The 14,086-nt window shown below is 40.0% G+C and overlaps 1 protein-coding gene across 5 annotated transcripts in view; it reads right to left on the reverse strand.

Annotated features, from left to right (window-relative positions):
• Window positions 1-14,086, reverse strand: part of il34 (interleukin 34) — a 51,888-nt gene that overhangs the window by 6,645 nt on the left and 31,157 nt on the right. For 4 of the 5 annotated variants that reach the window (XM_023282335.3, XM_035953776.2, XM_035953775.2 and 1 more), the window contains exons 4-7: window positions 11,418-11,495; window positions 11,089-11,166; window positions 5,431-5,538; window positions 4,995-5,178 (exon numbers count right to left, since the gene is read on the reverse strand). In XM_023282335.3, coding sequence (XP_023138103.1) covers window positions 4,995-5,178; window positions 5,431-5,538; window positions 11,089-11,166; window positions 11,418-11,495 — 448 coding nt within the window. Of the gene's footprint in view, window positions 1-1,101; window positions 1,184-4,994; window positions 5,179-5,430; window positions 5,539-11,088; window positions 11,167-11,417; window positions 11,496-14,086 lie in introns of all 5 variants that reach the window. The other variant, XM_023282340.3, reaches the window with a different exon arrangement.

Raw genomic sequence — 14,086 nt, forward strand, 5'->3', positions numbered from 1 at the left:
GACTGATTCTAAAGATCTATGGGGATGTAAAGTATGGTCACCAGTAGGTTGAAGACAACAACAATGGAAATGGTGGAGAAATTTAATAAGAAACTCAGCTTTTACAGTTTTTTCTTCCATCGTATCGGCATAAATGATTCTGTAACCTTCCTGGGAGACTCGATGTTTCTGCCTTTTGTCAGTTCTTAAATACTGTTAAATGATTTTTCTTAATAGAACAGATACAAAGTAAGCAACAAAATAGAAAACATCTCAAATTTAAACGGTGTCTTTGTGAATCCTGAGGCTCTATAAATCCCCATTACACAGAGACAAGAGGAAAATAATGAGAGACTGATGGCTGAAAACAGAAACAAACAGTTTCTGGATGTTTCTAAGATCAGTCACAGGTCGAGCTGTACTCAAACATTAAGTCACGCTCCCACACACGTGGTCAGCACATATGTTGCCACCTAGCTTACAGGTAATTACTGTAGACTCAGTGTAATGGCTGCCTGGGGTAAATCAGCAAGGACAGCCCAGGCCAGCTGTCAAATCTGCTTATATAATGCAAGGGGGGAAAAAAAATCATGCCTAGTTTGAGCATACTGTTAAAGAGGCTATTAGCTGTTTTATGGGAGACATGTGCACGTGAATGTTTTTAGTTACTAACCAGTTACCAGGAAACCAGCTGAGATAATGAAAGATACCATCACTGTAAATGACAAGCCGAAAATTTTACACTTCATGTTTTTAGTATCTTATGCAAATGTGTTTACTAGTGAGCTTCAGAGGCTTTGGGAAGAGCTAGGCTAGCTGATTTCTCATATTTTCAGTACTTGTTCGAAGACAACTGGTCTCTGGCTATAGCTATGAATTGATAAAGTGGTATCAATCTTCTCAGCTAACTCTCAGCAAGGAGGTAAATAAAAGTGTTTCCCAAAATGTCAATTATCTACAGTATGCAATGTATTCTCAAAGTATTTTTGTTTGTTTTAACATTTGTTGAAATTAGCTATCAATAGATGAAAATGATCTGTCACCTGTGGCAATCACATCTTGTAAAAAGTCCAATTATTACATTCCGTCTGCGTAAGACTACCTGCCTGTCTGACTACCTACCTGCCTACATGCGCACTCTGCCCTTGCACTCATTGCACATCATCGTAGTCTTCCACAAGGCTAGGCGGACACATTGCTACACCTAGTGGGCAAATAGCACAAAGATAGCAGTCAAAATACAGCCACATTACACACTTCTGCCAAACCTACAACATCTTATGCTACAAAACATGCCTGATGATCCTGTCCGTTCCTATTTATGCATTTGATGGCATCTCATGTCAATCTACAGTGGCTTTTAATTGGATGTTTTGCAGTTGCAGTATTTCCTCTAGGATTTTTTTTCAGCAGCGGCGGCAGGCTCTCCAGGGAGCCGTGACGCGTAAACAAATGACACTTGATGGCAGATTTTACCTGTCTGAGTACCTGACACAGTGCAGAACTCTGCTGTGAAGGTGGAGACATGCAGCGGTGGGGTATTTGCAACAATGACAAAAAAAAGAAAGAAATTTGAAGAAGCGGCAGCTAGGATTTAGGAATGGCGACCCGCCGCTGCTGAATGAATGTAGAGGAAACACTGAGTTGTGGTGATGCAGATTACTTGTTTGTTTTTAGACATAAGGTAGTTTTAATGCGCTGTGCTCCGCTGTCTCTCGTAGATTAGAATGCCGGTTGTAGTGTTTTTGTTTCTGTTGTGTGCTTTAAAATCTCATCTGCTCTTTCTTTTTTGACAATCCTGCCTACCCTAGCTTTACAACATGAGCGAGTTGTCCCAGAGCACTTCAAAACACTCCATCTGACCCGTGTGTGACACTGCCCAGCTTTACCAAACAGGTAGTTCAAACAGGAATGAACACTGTGTTATTGACGTTTTACTTATATAAAGGGACCATTTCCAAAGAACTCTTAAAAAAGAGCAAGACTTAACTTTGTTTGGAACTTAGCTGAAGTAAAGTAATTCTGTAGTGTAGCAGTCATGTATCTGGAAATATAGCGTCACTGTGAAAGTCACGAACACGGATTAACCCATGTAAAAAATGTCATATGAGGATTTACTTGCTGTAAGGCTTGCCATTTCTTTCTTACAGGGGTCTAAAGAGCTGGACTGAAGCCCACATGAGGTACATAAAACTGTAGCATGACTTTTTTGATGAGTGCTCTCACATGGGTTCAGTCATCACATGTTAGGGCCTCTCAAACAGGTAAGTGCAGTCACGTCCTCATATATCACTTTGTGGTAACCACACGAAGACAGACTAACTGGTGTGGAAGATGTCATATGAGGATTTAATGTAGGAAAGGTTTGTAATTACAAAAAGATATTCAACTTGCAGTTAAATCAGGACATCGGTTTAATATAAAAGACGGATCCTCCAGGTCTGAAAAGTGAAGCCAACGCAGCAGAAGTGATTTAAACCTGAATTGCATACAAGTCGATGAGAAAATCACCCTACTTTATCTTGATTTGTTACCTTGTTAAACATTTTTCTAATGAACGAGTTCATGGTCTTAATCGCAGGTTTCAAGATTTTTTGAATACATCATGATGTGCATCATGTAAATTAGGGTCCCATTTAGAGGAAAATAGGTGATAAAGCATGTTTTAGGTGTCCTGTCTTGGGTTCTTGAGTCAGATCCTCTGCTTGCTCATTACTCCTGTTTTTGAAACACCGTGATTGTGGTGATTGAATTCCAAATTTGAGACTTCAAACAGTAGTTCTCTAACTAGTGCATGACATAACAATGGCTACATCTATCTTTCATATGCAGCTATGAGCCAGTGCCACTAGTACACCCAATCCACGTTTTTAAAGAGCCCATCTAATGCACAGTCACAGGTTCATAATTTTAATTTTGGTGTCTACTCAAATACATTTGCAGGCTTTAATGGTCAAAAACCACATCCTATACTGGCCATTATTGAAGTATCTTTTCTCGCCTGCTGACTGAAACCCTTTGTTTTAGCTCCTGTCTCTTTAAGACCCCCCTCACGAAAAGTCCAGTCCACTTTAATTGGTCAGCTTTCCCAGCAAAAGCAAGGCAACATTGGGTACATACCTTAATATAGATTGATGAGCATACCGATGTAACTCTAGCAGAGGCGGCTTTAGCAAGAAATACTATATAATGGACTGTGAAAACGCTGCTCACTGGTGACACTTAGATACATAAAGAAACAGCTGGACTTTACTAGCTTAACCACCACAATGCTGTCTGCTTGCTAACATGGTATTGCCTGTTTTTGATGCCCTTTCACCCTTTGCCTGTATATAAATGTTGGGAGGCCCAACAGTTTCAAGGAGAGGGACTCACATGCACTAACAGCCACAAACATATTTGTGCGGTTGGACGTGCTGTAGAACATAGAACAGGGAAGTGAGGAAGTAATAATGGACTGTGAAGAAGCTGCTCATTGGTGACGTACAGAAAAAATGGAAGTACTGCTGGACTTCAAACAAGGTCTTTCAGGCAGGTAAAAAACAGTGTTTTCTGCAGAAGAGCATAACTCCCTTTTGCGCTGACTTTAGATTTTATAAGCTACAACACTCAAAAGGAAAGAGAAAAGCTCTAAAAGCTTTTCATGGGTTCTTTAAACACACTGCCGCTTGGTAGTGAATCTACAAATGGGTGACATGTACAACAGACTGCTCTGCAAGGATCAAGTGCAAAAGTTCACAGGGCTGGTACTGTACAAACTGTATCACTGTCATTACATACTAGCACATTTGATGGAGTTGAGCCATCATTAATGAAATGTGTCTGCTCTGAACAATGTCTGTGCCTTATGGAACCCACTGCTATCTGATAACTGCATGGAAATATGATATAAAAGACAGATACTGAAGGTAACTTTAGAACTTTAGATGCTGGTTTTCGCAATAAATCCTTCTTGTAGGGATCTATTGAGTTGGACTAAAGGTCACATGAGGCAAAAAACAGTGTAGCACTACTTATTTTGATGAATGCCTTCACACGAGTTTGGTCACCATATGTTGGGGTCTCTCAAACAGGAACATGCGGTCGTGTCCTGATACGGCTGCCTTTGGATAGTCGTACATGCCCTAAATCTAGAGGCCAAAGCTCTTGGAAAAAAGTACAGCTGAACCTGCCTCAGCAATCTGGAAGACCACCAAAGCTGCATGGTGAATATGAAACATTGATTACTGTGACTGACATGTTTTTACATTTAGAGACTTGTTATTTCAGCATGCGTCACACTACTGAAAAGGAAGCTTGTCAAAGATGAAATTGCCTGTTAAATTTGTTTCCCAGTTGTCCTCCAGAACACTTTCCTACAACTAAATCTCTTGTTAAGCTGCTTAGATTTTGATTAGGGAATGTTTCTGAATGTGAATGTCTTTTCTGTGAGCAGATTCATGACTCTGTAGGAATCTGGAGAAAGAAAACTCATCGAAGTGGCTTTGCAAACTTCTCAGGCATGACTCAGAGCATCAAAGGCTTCCCTATGCTTTGACCAAGGGTAAAAAAAAGACATCTACCCGACATAATAGGGCGAAGAAACAAAAATAATGGATGTATACTGTCCTGACTGCCAACTCAATTCTGTTTGTGTTACATCTGATCTAACACTTCCTGACAGACAAATCTGCATGTGATGTCAAAGAATGCACATCCAAGTCAAGATGCTCGAGTTTCACAAAATATGTAATTCCGTCTGAGGCAGACCATGGCTTCAAAGTCTTGGCTATTTCAAAATGTAGATGAAAAACAAATGTTGGTGGCCCCTTGGCTTCAAGATTTTGACATAACAGAATGTGCTTCCTGGGGATTTTCTGCCAGATGTCACCTCAGTGTAATAAATCTATTAAAATGCTGATATGGGGTGGTGTTTTTTATGAATGACTCTTTGCTTTAAGCGATTCATTACACAGCCTGTGATAAGGAAAAGTTTCGCCTAGAGTGTCTCTGGGGGTTTTGCATTAGATACTTACAGTCCTGCGGAGCTTCTGTGCTGGCGAAGCACTCGCTGAAGAGGCAGAACATGGTGTGGCAGAAGTTGTCCAAGAGGGATTTTGGGGATGCAAACCGCCAGCTGGAGTCTGGCACCCTGTCAGGCTCCTCTGTCAAACCATCCCAAATGTCCTGGATTGTGTCTGGAAGCTCCTGCTGGAACACCTGGACACCAAAACACACACATGAAAAGGACCGTCAAGCATTCTAAGGTGCTTCTATAAAAAAAAAAAGTCACCCTGTCAAAAAAGATAAATCACTCTTTCATTGTGAGCTTTTCAGAATGTGATTTCAATGGCTTCTATGAGGTAATTTACACAAGCTCATAAAAAATAAAAACTTGAGCTGTCTACAAAGAGCAAAATTTATCATCCATCTGTACCCAGCTGTGGTGCACATATGTGAACTCTGTCTTACCTCAGCAGGATGGGACTCCACAAAGACTCCCTCAGCATCCCTGAAGCGTCTTTCCAACTCGGCGGTGTATGGACGTGAAGGATGTCTCTCTGGCATAACCCGGATGATCTGAAAAATTTAGCTCTGGTTTAGTTTATGGCTCCATTATTAAAGGTTCTGTGTGCAACATTTAGAGGCACTGACCGTCTCTAGAGTAACAGCATGAGAGAGTAAACACATTTGCACGTTAGCCACAAATCCCCCAACCTCAACGTTTCCTTTACAAGCAGAGAAGTTTGTGTACAAGAGATGTAACACAAACAGTTAAGTCATAACCATTAGCCCGCACTAGCACTGTGAAATACACTAAATGGCTGTAACAAGCTGTTGTCAACTCGAGTAACACTCTCTTCAATTTATGTCTCTCAAATGCTGTCTGCTCATGTCTGTTTCCACAGTTTAAGACTGGGATCAGGGATGTTCAAATCAATTCTTAACTCATCAGTCTTGGCACAACCTAAGCCCAACATTTTAATCATATCCGCGGTCACATAGGTGTCGTAAATTTAAAAATATTCTTCATAAATGCAGCATTAACAATTAACAACTGATCAATTTATGTTACAAAGTGAGTAAACTGGACATTTGTCTTGTGTTGACATGATGCAGGCCGCAAAGGCAGCTGTCGCAATTAATACCGGCTTGATTTAACATATGTGTACCAGTCAGTGGTCATTAGGCATCACAGAAGGCTTTGTCATGGTGCCCCTATACTAGCTAAACATCCATAATGCTCTTTGCTTGACAACATGTAACTGCCTGCCTTCTCTGGTCACTACAGTATGAAACAGTAAAAGGCTCCACTTGGTGTCACAACCAGGTACTACAGCTAATCTCCAATACTTAAAGTGTGTATTATCTTGAAAAATGGTATCACAGTGGGAGTGAAATATTAAATGACCAATTTTAGATTTTTTCAAGGCACTTTTGTGTTTTAGGTGCAGTGTGGAAGGGCACTCTGAGTCTGTTTATATGTACGGGAGGCTCAGTTACAAAGGGAAGGCTTCACATGCACTAACATTTGTGAAGATACTTGATGGCTGGACCTGCTGTCAACATATGGAAAAGGAAATCTTACATTACAACACACACAAAGGGAGTGTGTTACCTCACTCTATGTTAAGGACGCCATTATTCCACTATATAACTATATAGAACATAGTTATTTGTTGCCATATTAATGCTGTAAGTATGCTCACAATTTTGCATACTACACCTTTACAGATGTGCTGATAAATTGGATGACAGAAAACAAACCATCCATCCTCCAATCTTTGTAAATGACTGGAATAAATAGACAAAACTAAATACAATCTTGAGTAACTTGCACCTATCAACCAGGATCAAATAAAAATGTGACAGAAAAGAAGACCATTATGGGGAACTTTAATCACACTACTATGAGCTTTACACCTCTGTCAGTGTTACTGACAAACCATACTAACAAATGTGAACACCGATCCTGAAAAAAAAAAACAGAGGGAAAGAGGGGTATTGTATATCCACTGGCAGTGTTTGCAAGTATCAACGTGTCTGTAATTGCTTTAATGTGCTATGCATGTGAAAGAATTTGAGAACAGTTGTTTATTTTGATAGATCAGGGTGTGTGAGGGAAGAAAGTTAAGGCTCAGGGCTGATTTCAGCGTGGTGGTGGGGTTAACAACTGATGCAGCTTGTTGAGTGAGTTTGGTGTTTGTTTTGGACTGTTTACCAAGGGGAAGCTTTGCCATTCACCTTATATTTATGAAATAAAGGCTGAACTGCTGGCCACAATCAAAAGAAGCCCAACACCTTATCTCATTATCACCCCCACAGCATCTAAGAAGCTTGTTTCCCTAATGGCTAAACAATAGCAAGGAACAGGAACCTCCTGCTGTCAGAAAACTGCAGCATGCAGGGCCACGCTCTCAGGTTGCAAGCCCAGTAGGTGAAAGGTAGGCATTGTTTTCCATTTTCCCACAGTAGGTTCAGTTACGTAACTAAGGTCATGTTCCTTTGGCAAATAAATATCTCCTGACTCAAGCACAGCATCTTTTCCAAATGTTCACAGACAAAATATTAATGAAAAATAACACTTTGAACCCCAAAATAACCAAAATTACACCATATATCAACTGAAACTTGAAATGTGTGTTTCGGTTTTGTCTGGGAAAATCAACTAAATCTAAGCTGATGTAATAACTTCTTTCGATATGTGTCATTTAAAATTTTGCCCAAAATAAAAAGCTTGCAGTAACCAAACTGTGTAAAATAAATAAATAAATAAATAAATAAATAAATAATAATAATAATAGTAATAAAGAAAAAAAATCTGTGCTTCTAAGTGCAGCTCAGAATATATTAGTGACTCAGCTGTAACAACAGTCACTTGACACAAATTCAGGGACTTTTGGGCTGAACTGCAGGCTGTGTTTAGACAAAGTCAACACAATAGGACTTGGATGGAAGCAAAGTAAAAATGTGAGAAGTAAAAATTCTATACTATGTAGAGCCACTACTCTTTTCCAGTAACACTTGAAAAATGTACATGATGATTCCAGTATTTTTCAGTATTTGGAAAATGGAAAACAGAAGTTTCTTTTTATTTTCTTTATATTTGTGGCATTATAACTGCATCATATGACAAAAAAGGCATTTCTGGATTCTCTCTACTTCTAGCCATGGTTGTGCTGTTTCCATAGAGGTGCAGAACTCTATAAGGCAATGAACAATTGGTCCACAATGAATAAGGGGAGCAAAAGCACTGAGCGTTAAAAGCACTGCACTTTTATGCATTCAAGCTGAATCCTTTGTGAATTGTTAGTCGCGAGCCAAGAATCTGCTAACAGCTGCTCTGATGTGTTGCAGGAGGTGGTGATGTATTGAGCAACTCAGACAGGTCTGAATAACTGTTAGGTGAAGAGTGCATATCAAGAATTCTGTCATTAGTCACCATAAGATGTCCGGTCTGGTGACATGTGATTGCAAATGACTTGGCGAGAGAGAAACCAAACCCAAGTTCAGGCGGTTGGAATATTTTGCACATCCAGAGCATGGACAGCATTAACATTTGGTATCTAGACTCTGGCCTTGTCACTCCTCATAATAAAACATTGAGCTCAACTCAGCAGGGTGCAACAATGCTACATTCCAAGGAAGAAGCCAGCCTCACAGGCTACAGGTGGATGCTGGGGGTGGAGGTGGGGCCGAGCGGCATGTGCAGGCACGCAACACAAGAATAAACTTAAAGCCACGGTAAAAAAGGTGTGTTCCATAAGTGTTAGCAGTGTGTGGAGTTTGATATGGGGGTGTGACGGGACTGTCTGAACGAGCTGGCAGGCTTCATGTGCAGGATTTCAGGGGTTCAGGAGCTGAGGTTTTTGCCTTTCTGTTGGCTTTATTAGGTAGGTTAGTAGAGAGGCAGATAGGAAAGTAGGGAGAAGAATGTGGGGAAGACCTGCAGTAATGGGCTGCAGGTCTGTGAGCTGGAAACAAACCCAGGCCACTGCGTCAGGGACTATATGCTGTTTATGGGTCACCCGCTCGACCAGTTGAGATTACCTGAGCGCCAGGCCTTGAGGTTTTGGAGGACGTTGACAAGTTTCATTCCAGTCTGAGGTCATGTGAAACACACATTTAACCTGAAGGCAAAATGTGGGTGACCGATCACTGGTCACCCACATTTCGACGGTTGCAAAGTTGCATAGTTTTTGCTATTATGCTAACTTTCCAGTCTGTTTGGATGCCAATTTCCCACACATACTCTTCAAATTCACACTACTTCTCCTACAAATATTAGGCTGTGTGTGGAGGTTTGTAGAGCGCTTAAAGTAGATCAACAAACATGGATAGGATAACACTGGCCTTAGCCCATCATTGACTGATATGTGACACTTACACAATTTCTGCACCCAGATATAATGTTATATTTGTCCATAAGGGAGGCTGTAAAAAAAAAAAAAAAAACTTGCTCAGCTTTTTCCTGCAGCGAGATGACAGGAACACGATGTGCTACTACTATAGTACAACAAAATTATGCGGCAGGACTTGGGAAAGTGATGTCAGTTTAACAGAGTGGTTCCATGGGCTGCAGTGGATCCTGTTCATAATCCACCAAACAGTTACAAAAATGCTGCTTTGGGTGGCATTTGCATATTTATATGAAGATGAACACTAAAGGACGTCATTAACCGCTACAGGAGTCTCTGTCATGGTTCCCTGTTGTGAGCAACATCCTAACAATGTTCTCGGTCACACAAATCCATCTGAAAAACAACTGAACAACAGTCAGAGAATCATTCATTTAATACCTTGGATTTGGACTTTAATATTCTCATGATTCTTTGTGGTTGCCAACATGGGACTGTCTGAGCAACTGCTGCTACGATCTGTAGCTATTATAGTAAAACTGGACATTGGAAGTACATAAATATGGACATTAGTATATAAATTAACTCCAAAAGGCTCACAAGACAACAAGTACATAAAACAAGGCCAGTGTAAATGAACTTGGTTATATAGTAACCACCAGCAAGGACTGTAAGAAGTGCAGCGAGCATGTCTGCCAGGAGGAAGTGATGATTTTATTGGTTAACATCACACATGACATTTTATTGGTTGGGGACTTCTGATAGGGGTTTTCCGTGAAGATCTGAGTTCAGAAAATTATGCACAGGACATTTGTGGAAGCAACTCTGTAGCAGAGTACAACCGAGCGGTTTTGAGAAAGAGCAGAGCAGATTTGCTCCTGAGCAGGTGCTTTTAGAAAGAGATGGCAGGGTTTCACAGGAAAGCATGACAAAATCTGAATTAGGAAACTATGCTCTGAAGCTGAAAGTAATTCCATACAGATCTGCATGATTTCCTTCATATGGAATAATTACAAAGTACCATAATATAAGATTGTTAATTTTACGCATATTTACAAGCTGCTGTTATTTGTGTGAAATTTGCATATGAAGTAAGACATAGGATGGCATTTTTAAAAAACAGAGCTTTTGTAAATTAATGACAATTTTGAAAGTAAATATGAAGTTGGACAAGAAAAATCTCCTTTGTTTAAAGTTTATTTCTCCTGCAGGCTGTCTACGTGCCCAGAAACGTATTCTCAATTACCTAAAGATTCTCTCTCAGGCTTACAACTAGGGATAAGTTCATCAGAAAAGAGTAGACACATGCTCAAACCATAAAACAAAAAGGACTGAATGAGTAATGTATAACTGAAATTAAGTGAGACACTGAGAACATTTCATCAAAATGCAGGAGTTATCATAATTCCCAGGCTGCAGTTCTGACATTTTCTATTTATTTTCTGTCTATTTGACCAGATAAATCTCTTTCACTGCTAAAAGGACAGTAACTAGTGCTCTCTGTCCACTCTGTCAGTGTTCAGAACACCCCATGAACAAATTCATATTAAAAAATAAACATACACACTTCTACATGACTTAATACTAGAGTATAATACCACACAGTCATACTTTCATGTCCACCTTTACTAGAAATCTCATTTTCTGAGACAGTGTTTGATTTGTGCCACATAGTAAATGGCCACACGGTCTGTTATACTTTGGCTGCTTTGGTTGTAAAATGCATCACAATCCTAAGTGGGCTTAAATAACATTTTATAGCTTTTCCTACCTTTTTTAACACGCCTTGGTTGACTTGAAACCACAGCCTCTGGAGAACCAGGTCATCCAACTCCTCTACATTTAACCTCTGATGTAGGAAAGAGAAGAAAAAAAAGGTTAAGCAACAGATGCTAAATGTATTTTAATATTTCATCACCATATAACACCAGGCCTCTAAATACAGGGTATAAGTCTGATGCATCCAAACGTTTGACTGATGCATTAAAGTCACAGATTTGAAATGTGGCCCTCTGAGGAATCACCTCCAACATGTCCTCTGGCAGGAATAGGAAGTGAGTCAATAAATCAAGCTTTAAAGAGCAGAGTCGTGACTTTTACCATTTTGCTGATATTTGACAGTTTAAAGATTTCCTTGTGGTGAACCCTGATGGTGTAGTTGATGGGGAAGTTGTGCTTCTGTAATGCAAAGAAGAAGAGAGAGACATAAATTAGCCCATACATTTCACAAACCAAACTCTCAGTTGACCTTTTTTAATGCTTTGGAGAAACTGGTGAGTTGTGACATGGACAATCACACTTTTCAGATTATTCCTGGTAAAAACACACAAATTTGAACATTTTTATTGAACACAAGGAAGCCATAATAATATCCTGTTCTATGAATGATTAAGTAAGTTCAGCCACAACATTAAAACCATTGACAGGTGAAGTGAATACCAGTGAACATAAAATACAATGCAACCACTATGTAATGCAATGTGCTGATGGGGAATCTTGGGTCCTGGTACTTATGTGGATATTTAAACATTGAGACCAATGGCCCCCATAACCAGAACAGTAAGCCACCCAATACTACAAAAACTGCACATGAACAGCTAGAGGAACACGACAAAGAGCACCAGCCTGATCCCAGTCCAGTCAACAGTCTGGAGTCCCTGGAGGCACCATTAGAAAAACAGCAACAGGTCAGAGCTGTTTCGCTTCACAAGTCAGACGTATATAGTACTAGACAAATGGTTGTAATGTTGTGGCTGATCTATTAGTGAGACGACATCAATATTGTTGTACTGGTGAATTAATATTGGTTTCTCAGTGTAAAACGTGACTTTCATGTAAGATTACAAAGGAAACAAAGACAAGTATCTTCTTTTTTGGGAAAAAATGCCACAAAATACTTTGATCAATCAAACTTCATCTCTCAATTGTTGTTACTCCACCGAGGAATGCAAACGAGTTATATGATGATTGGTGTTGGTTTGTCTGTCTGTTTGTTAGCAACATTACTCAAAAATGGATTTGGATGAAATTTTCCGGGAAGGTCAGAAATGACACAAGGACCAACTGATTAGATTTTGGCAGTGATGCGAGTTATAGTCTGGATCCACGGATTTGTTAAAGAATTTTGTATCATTGCAAGATAGCGGCACAACGTCACTGTAACTATGACAACAAGTGAACACTATGCCAGCTGCCATGATTGTGATCCTACTACAAATCCACCGGACTTATCGGGACTTATCGGTTGGAAATGATACAAGGAATGAGCAGCCTTAGCGGAGTACTACGCTCTCTGAGTGTTTTTCTGGTTACTCCGCCAAGGAATGGCAGAGCTATGTGACAATTGTCATACGTTTGTCTGTGAGTCTGCCTGCCTGTGTGAAACATTACTTAAAAACGGACTAATGGATTTGGACCAGCCCCTGTACATGGGTCACCCACTTAACCTGTTGAGCTATACGGGCGACCCCCTACTACAAATTGACTGTGATTTATCAGTTGGAAATCATACAAGGAACAAATGATTAAACTCTGGGGTGTTTCTGAGTCCCATCAATTCCTGCCGTCCGCTACATATTTAGGTCACGCAGTGTAGCAAACCCCAGCCAGACACGTTAATTTCAGTCATCAGCCTTATTTTGAACACAAATTCACCTTTCTGTCCTTCACTCATTTCTTCACCGTAAGAGCTTGTCTCCATTCCAGCTACCTGCTTCTAACTTTATATACATCCTTTGCTAGACAGCAACAGCGTGGAACCATTTGCTTTTATCTCCATGTGAATTTTCGGACTTCTCGGCAGTGTCTTTGTCATGTCAAGAAACCGCCTCTTAGATAAACACTTCCTGTGCCACTGGAATGGTGACAAAATAAAAGCCCACAACCTTTAAAATATGCCTTCAAAATAAAAGCATGGAGGGAACGGTTATTTTAACACTAGCAAAACAAAGGCTTGCCAAAAGTGATGAACTGATCAACAGACCTTTATAAGAGTAATTTACACGCAAGTCGGTATCCATACATAACATGCACATGCAAAACACGTGCCTGTGCTCAGCACAAGGTCATTTTTTATTAAAGATTTAATCCGTGGGAAATGATACGTTAACTGAGCACCCTTGGTGGAGTACTGCGCTCTCTGAGTGCTTTTCTAGTTTACTAAATGACATTACATTCTAAACAACTTTATTCAGTGGGCAGATGGTGATTAGAATTTTGGAGATTCAAGCCCTTGACAAAGGATCTTAATTCTATCAGCATCTCATCATGGCTGACCCTGTGCTCTGTGGAGCACTACTGCACTGTATTTTTTAACAAATAAATGCTTCTTTTTCAAGCTATTCTGCACAAAAAACAAATGAAGAACACTGAATTATATTTTATATGCTCTGGAGAGTTATTACCTCAAAATGACCATTTGTAGCCACATTCAGCTGATATTATACATCACAGTGACTAAACTAGTAAACAGTTGTGAGACAATTACCTGACTCAGTCACAGTGTTGTCATCAAGATTATCTCAGCTTGGAGACTACAAATTGTTTCCAGAAACTAGTTTACCATGTTTACATGTTTACCAGTCAGCAAGTGATTAACAAGAGGCAACACCATCATGGAAATTGTAGGAACAAGTGTTTTCAGAGCTTGTCCCAAAGTAGGAAGTACAAGGTAGAATATCTCAACCTGGTCCAACTTCATGGCGGAATACTAATCTGAGGGAGCGCCCTTTTAAATTAAACCAGTTGAACAGACTTCCTGTGGTAAAATA

Source organism: Amphiprion ocellaris, chromosome 3 (genome assembly GCF_022539595.1).
Source record: "Amphiprion ocellaris isolate individual 3 ecotype Okinawa chromosome 3, ASM2253959v1, whole genome shotgun sequence".
Classification (NCBI taxonomy): Eukaryota; Metazoa; Chordata; class Actinopteri; family Pomacentridae; genus Amphiprion; species Amphiprion ocellaris.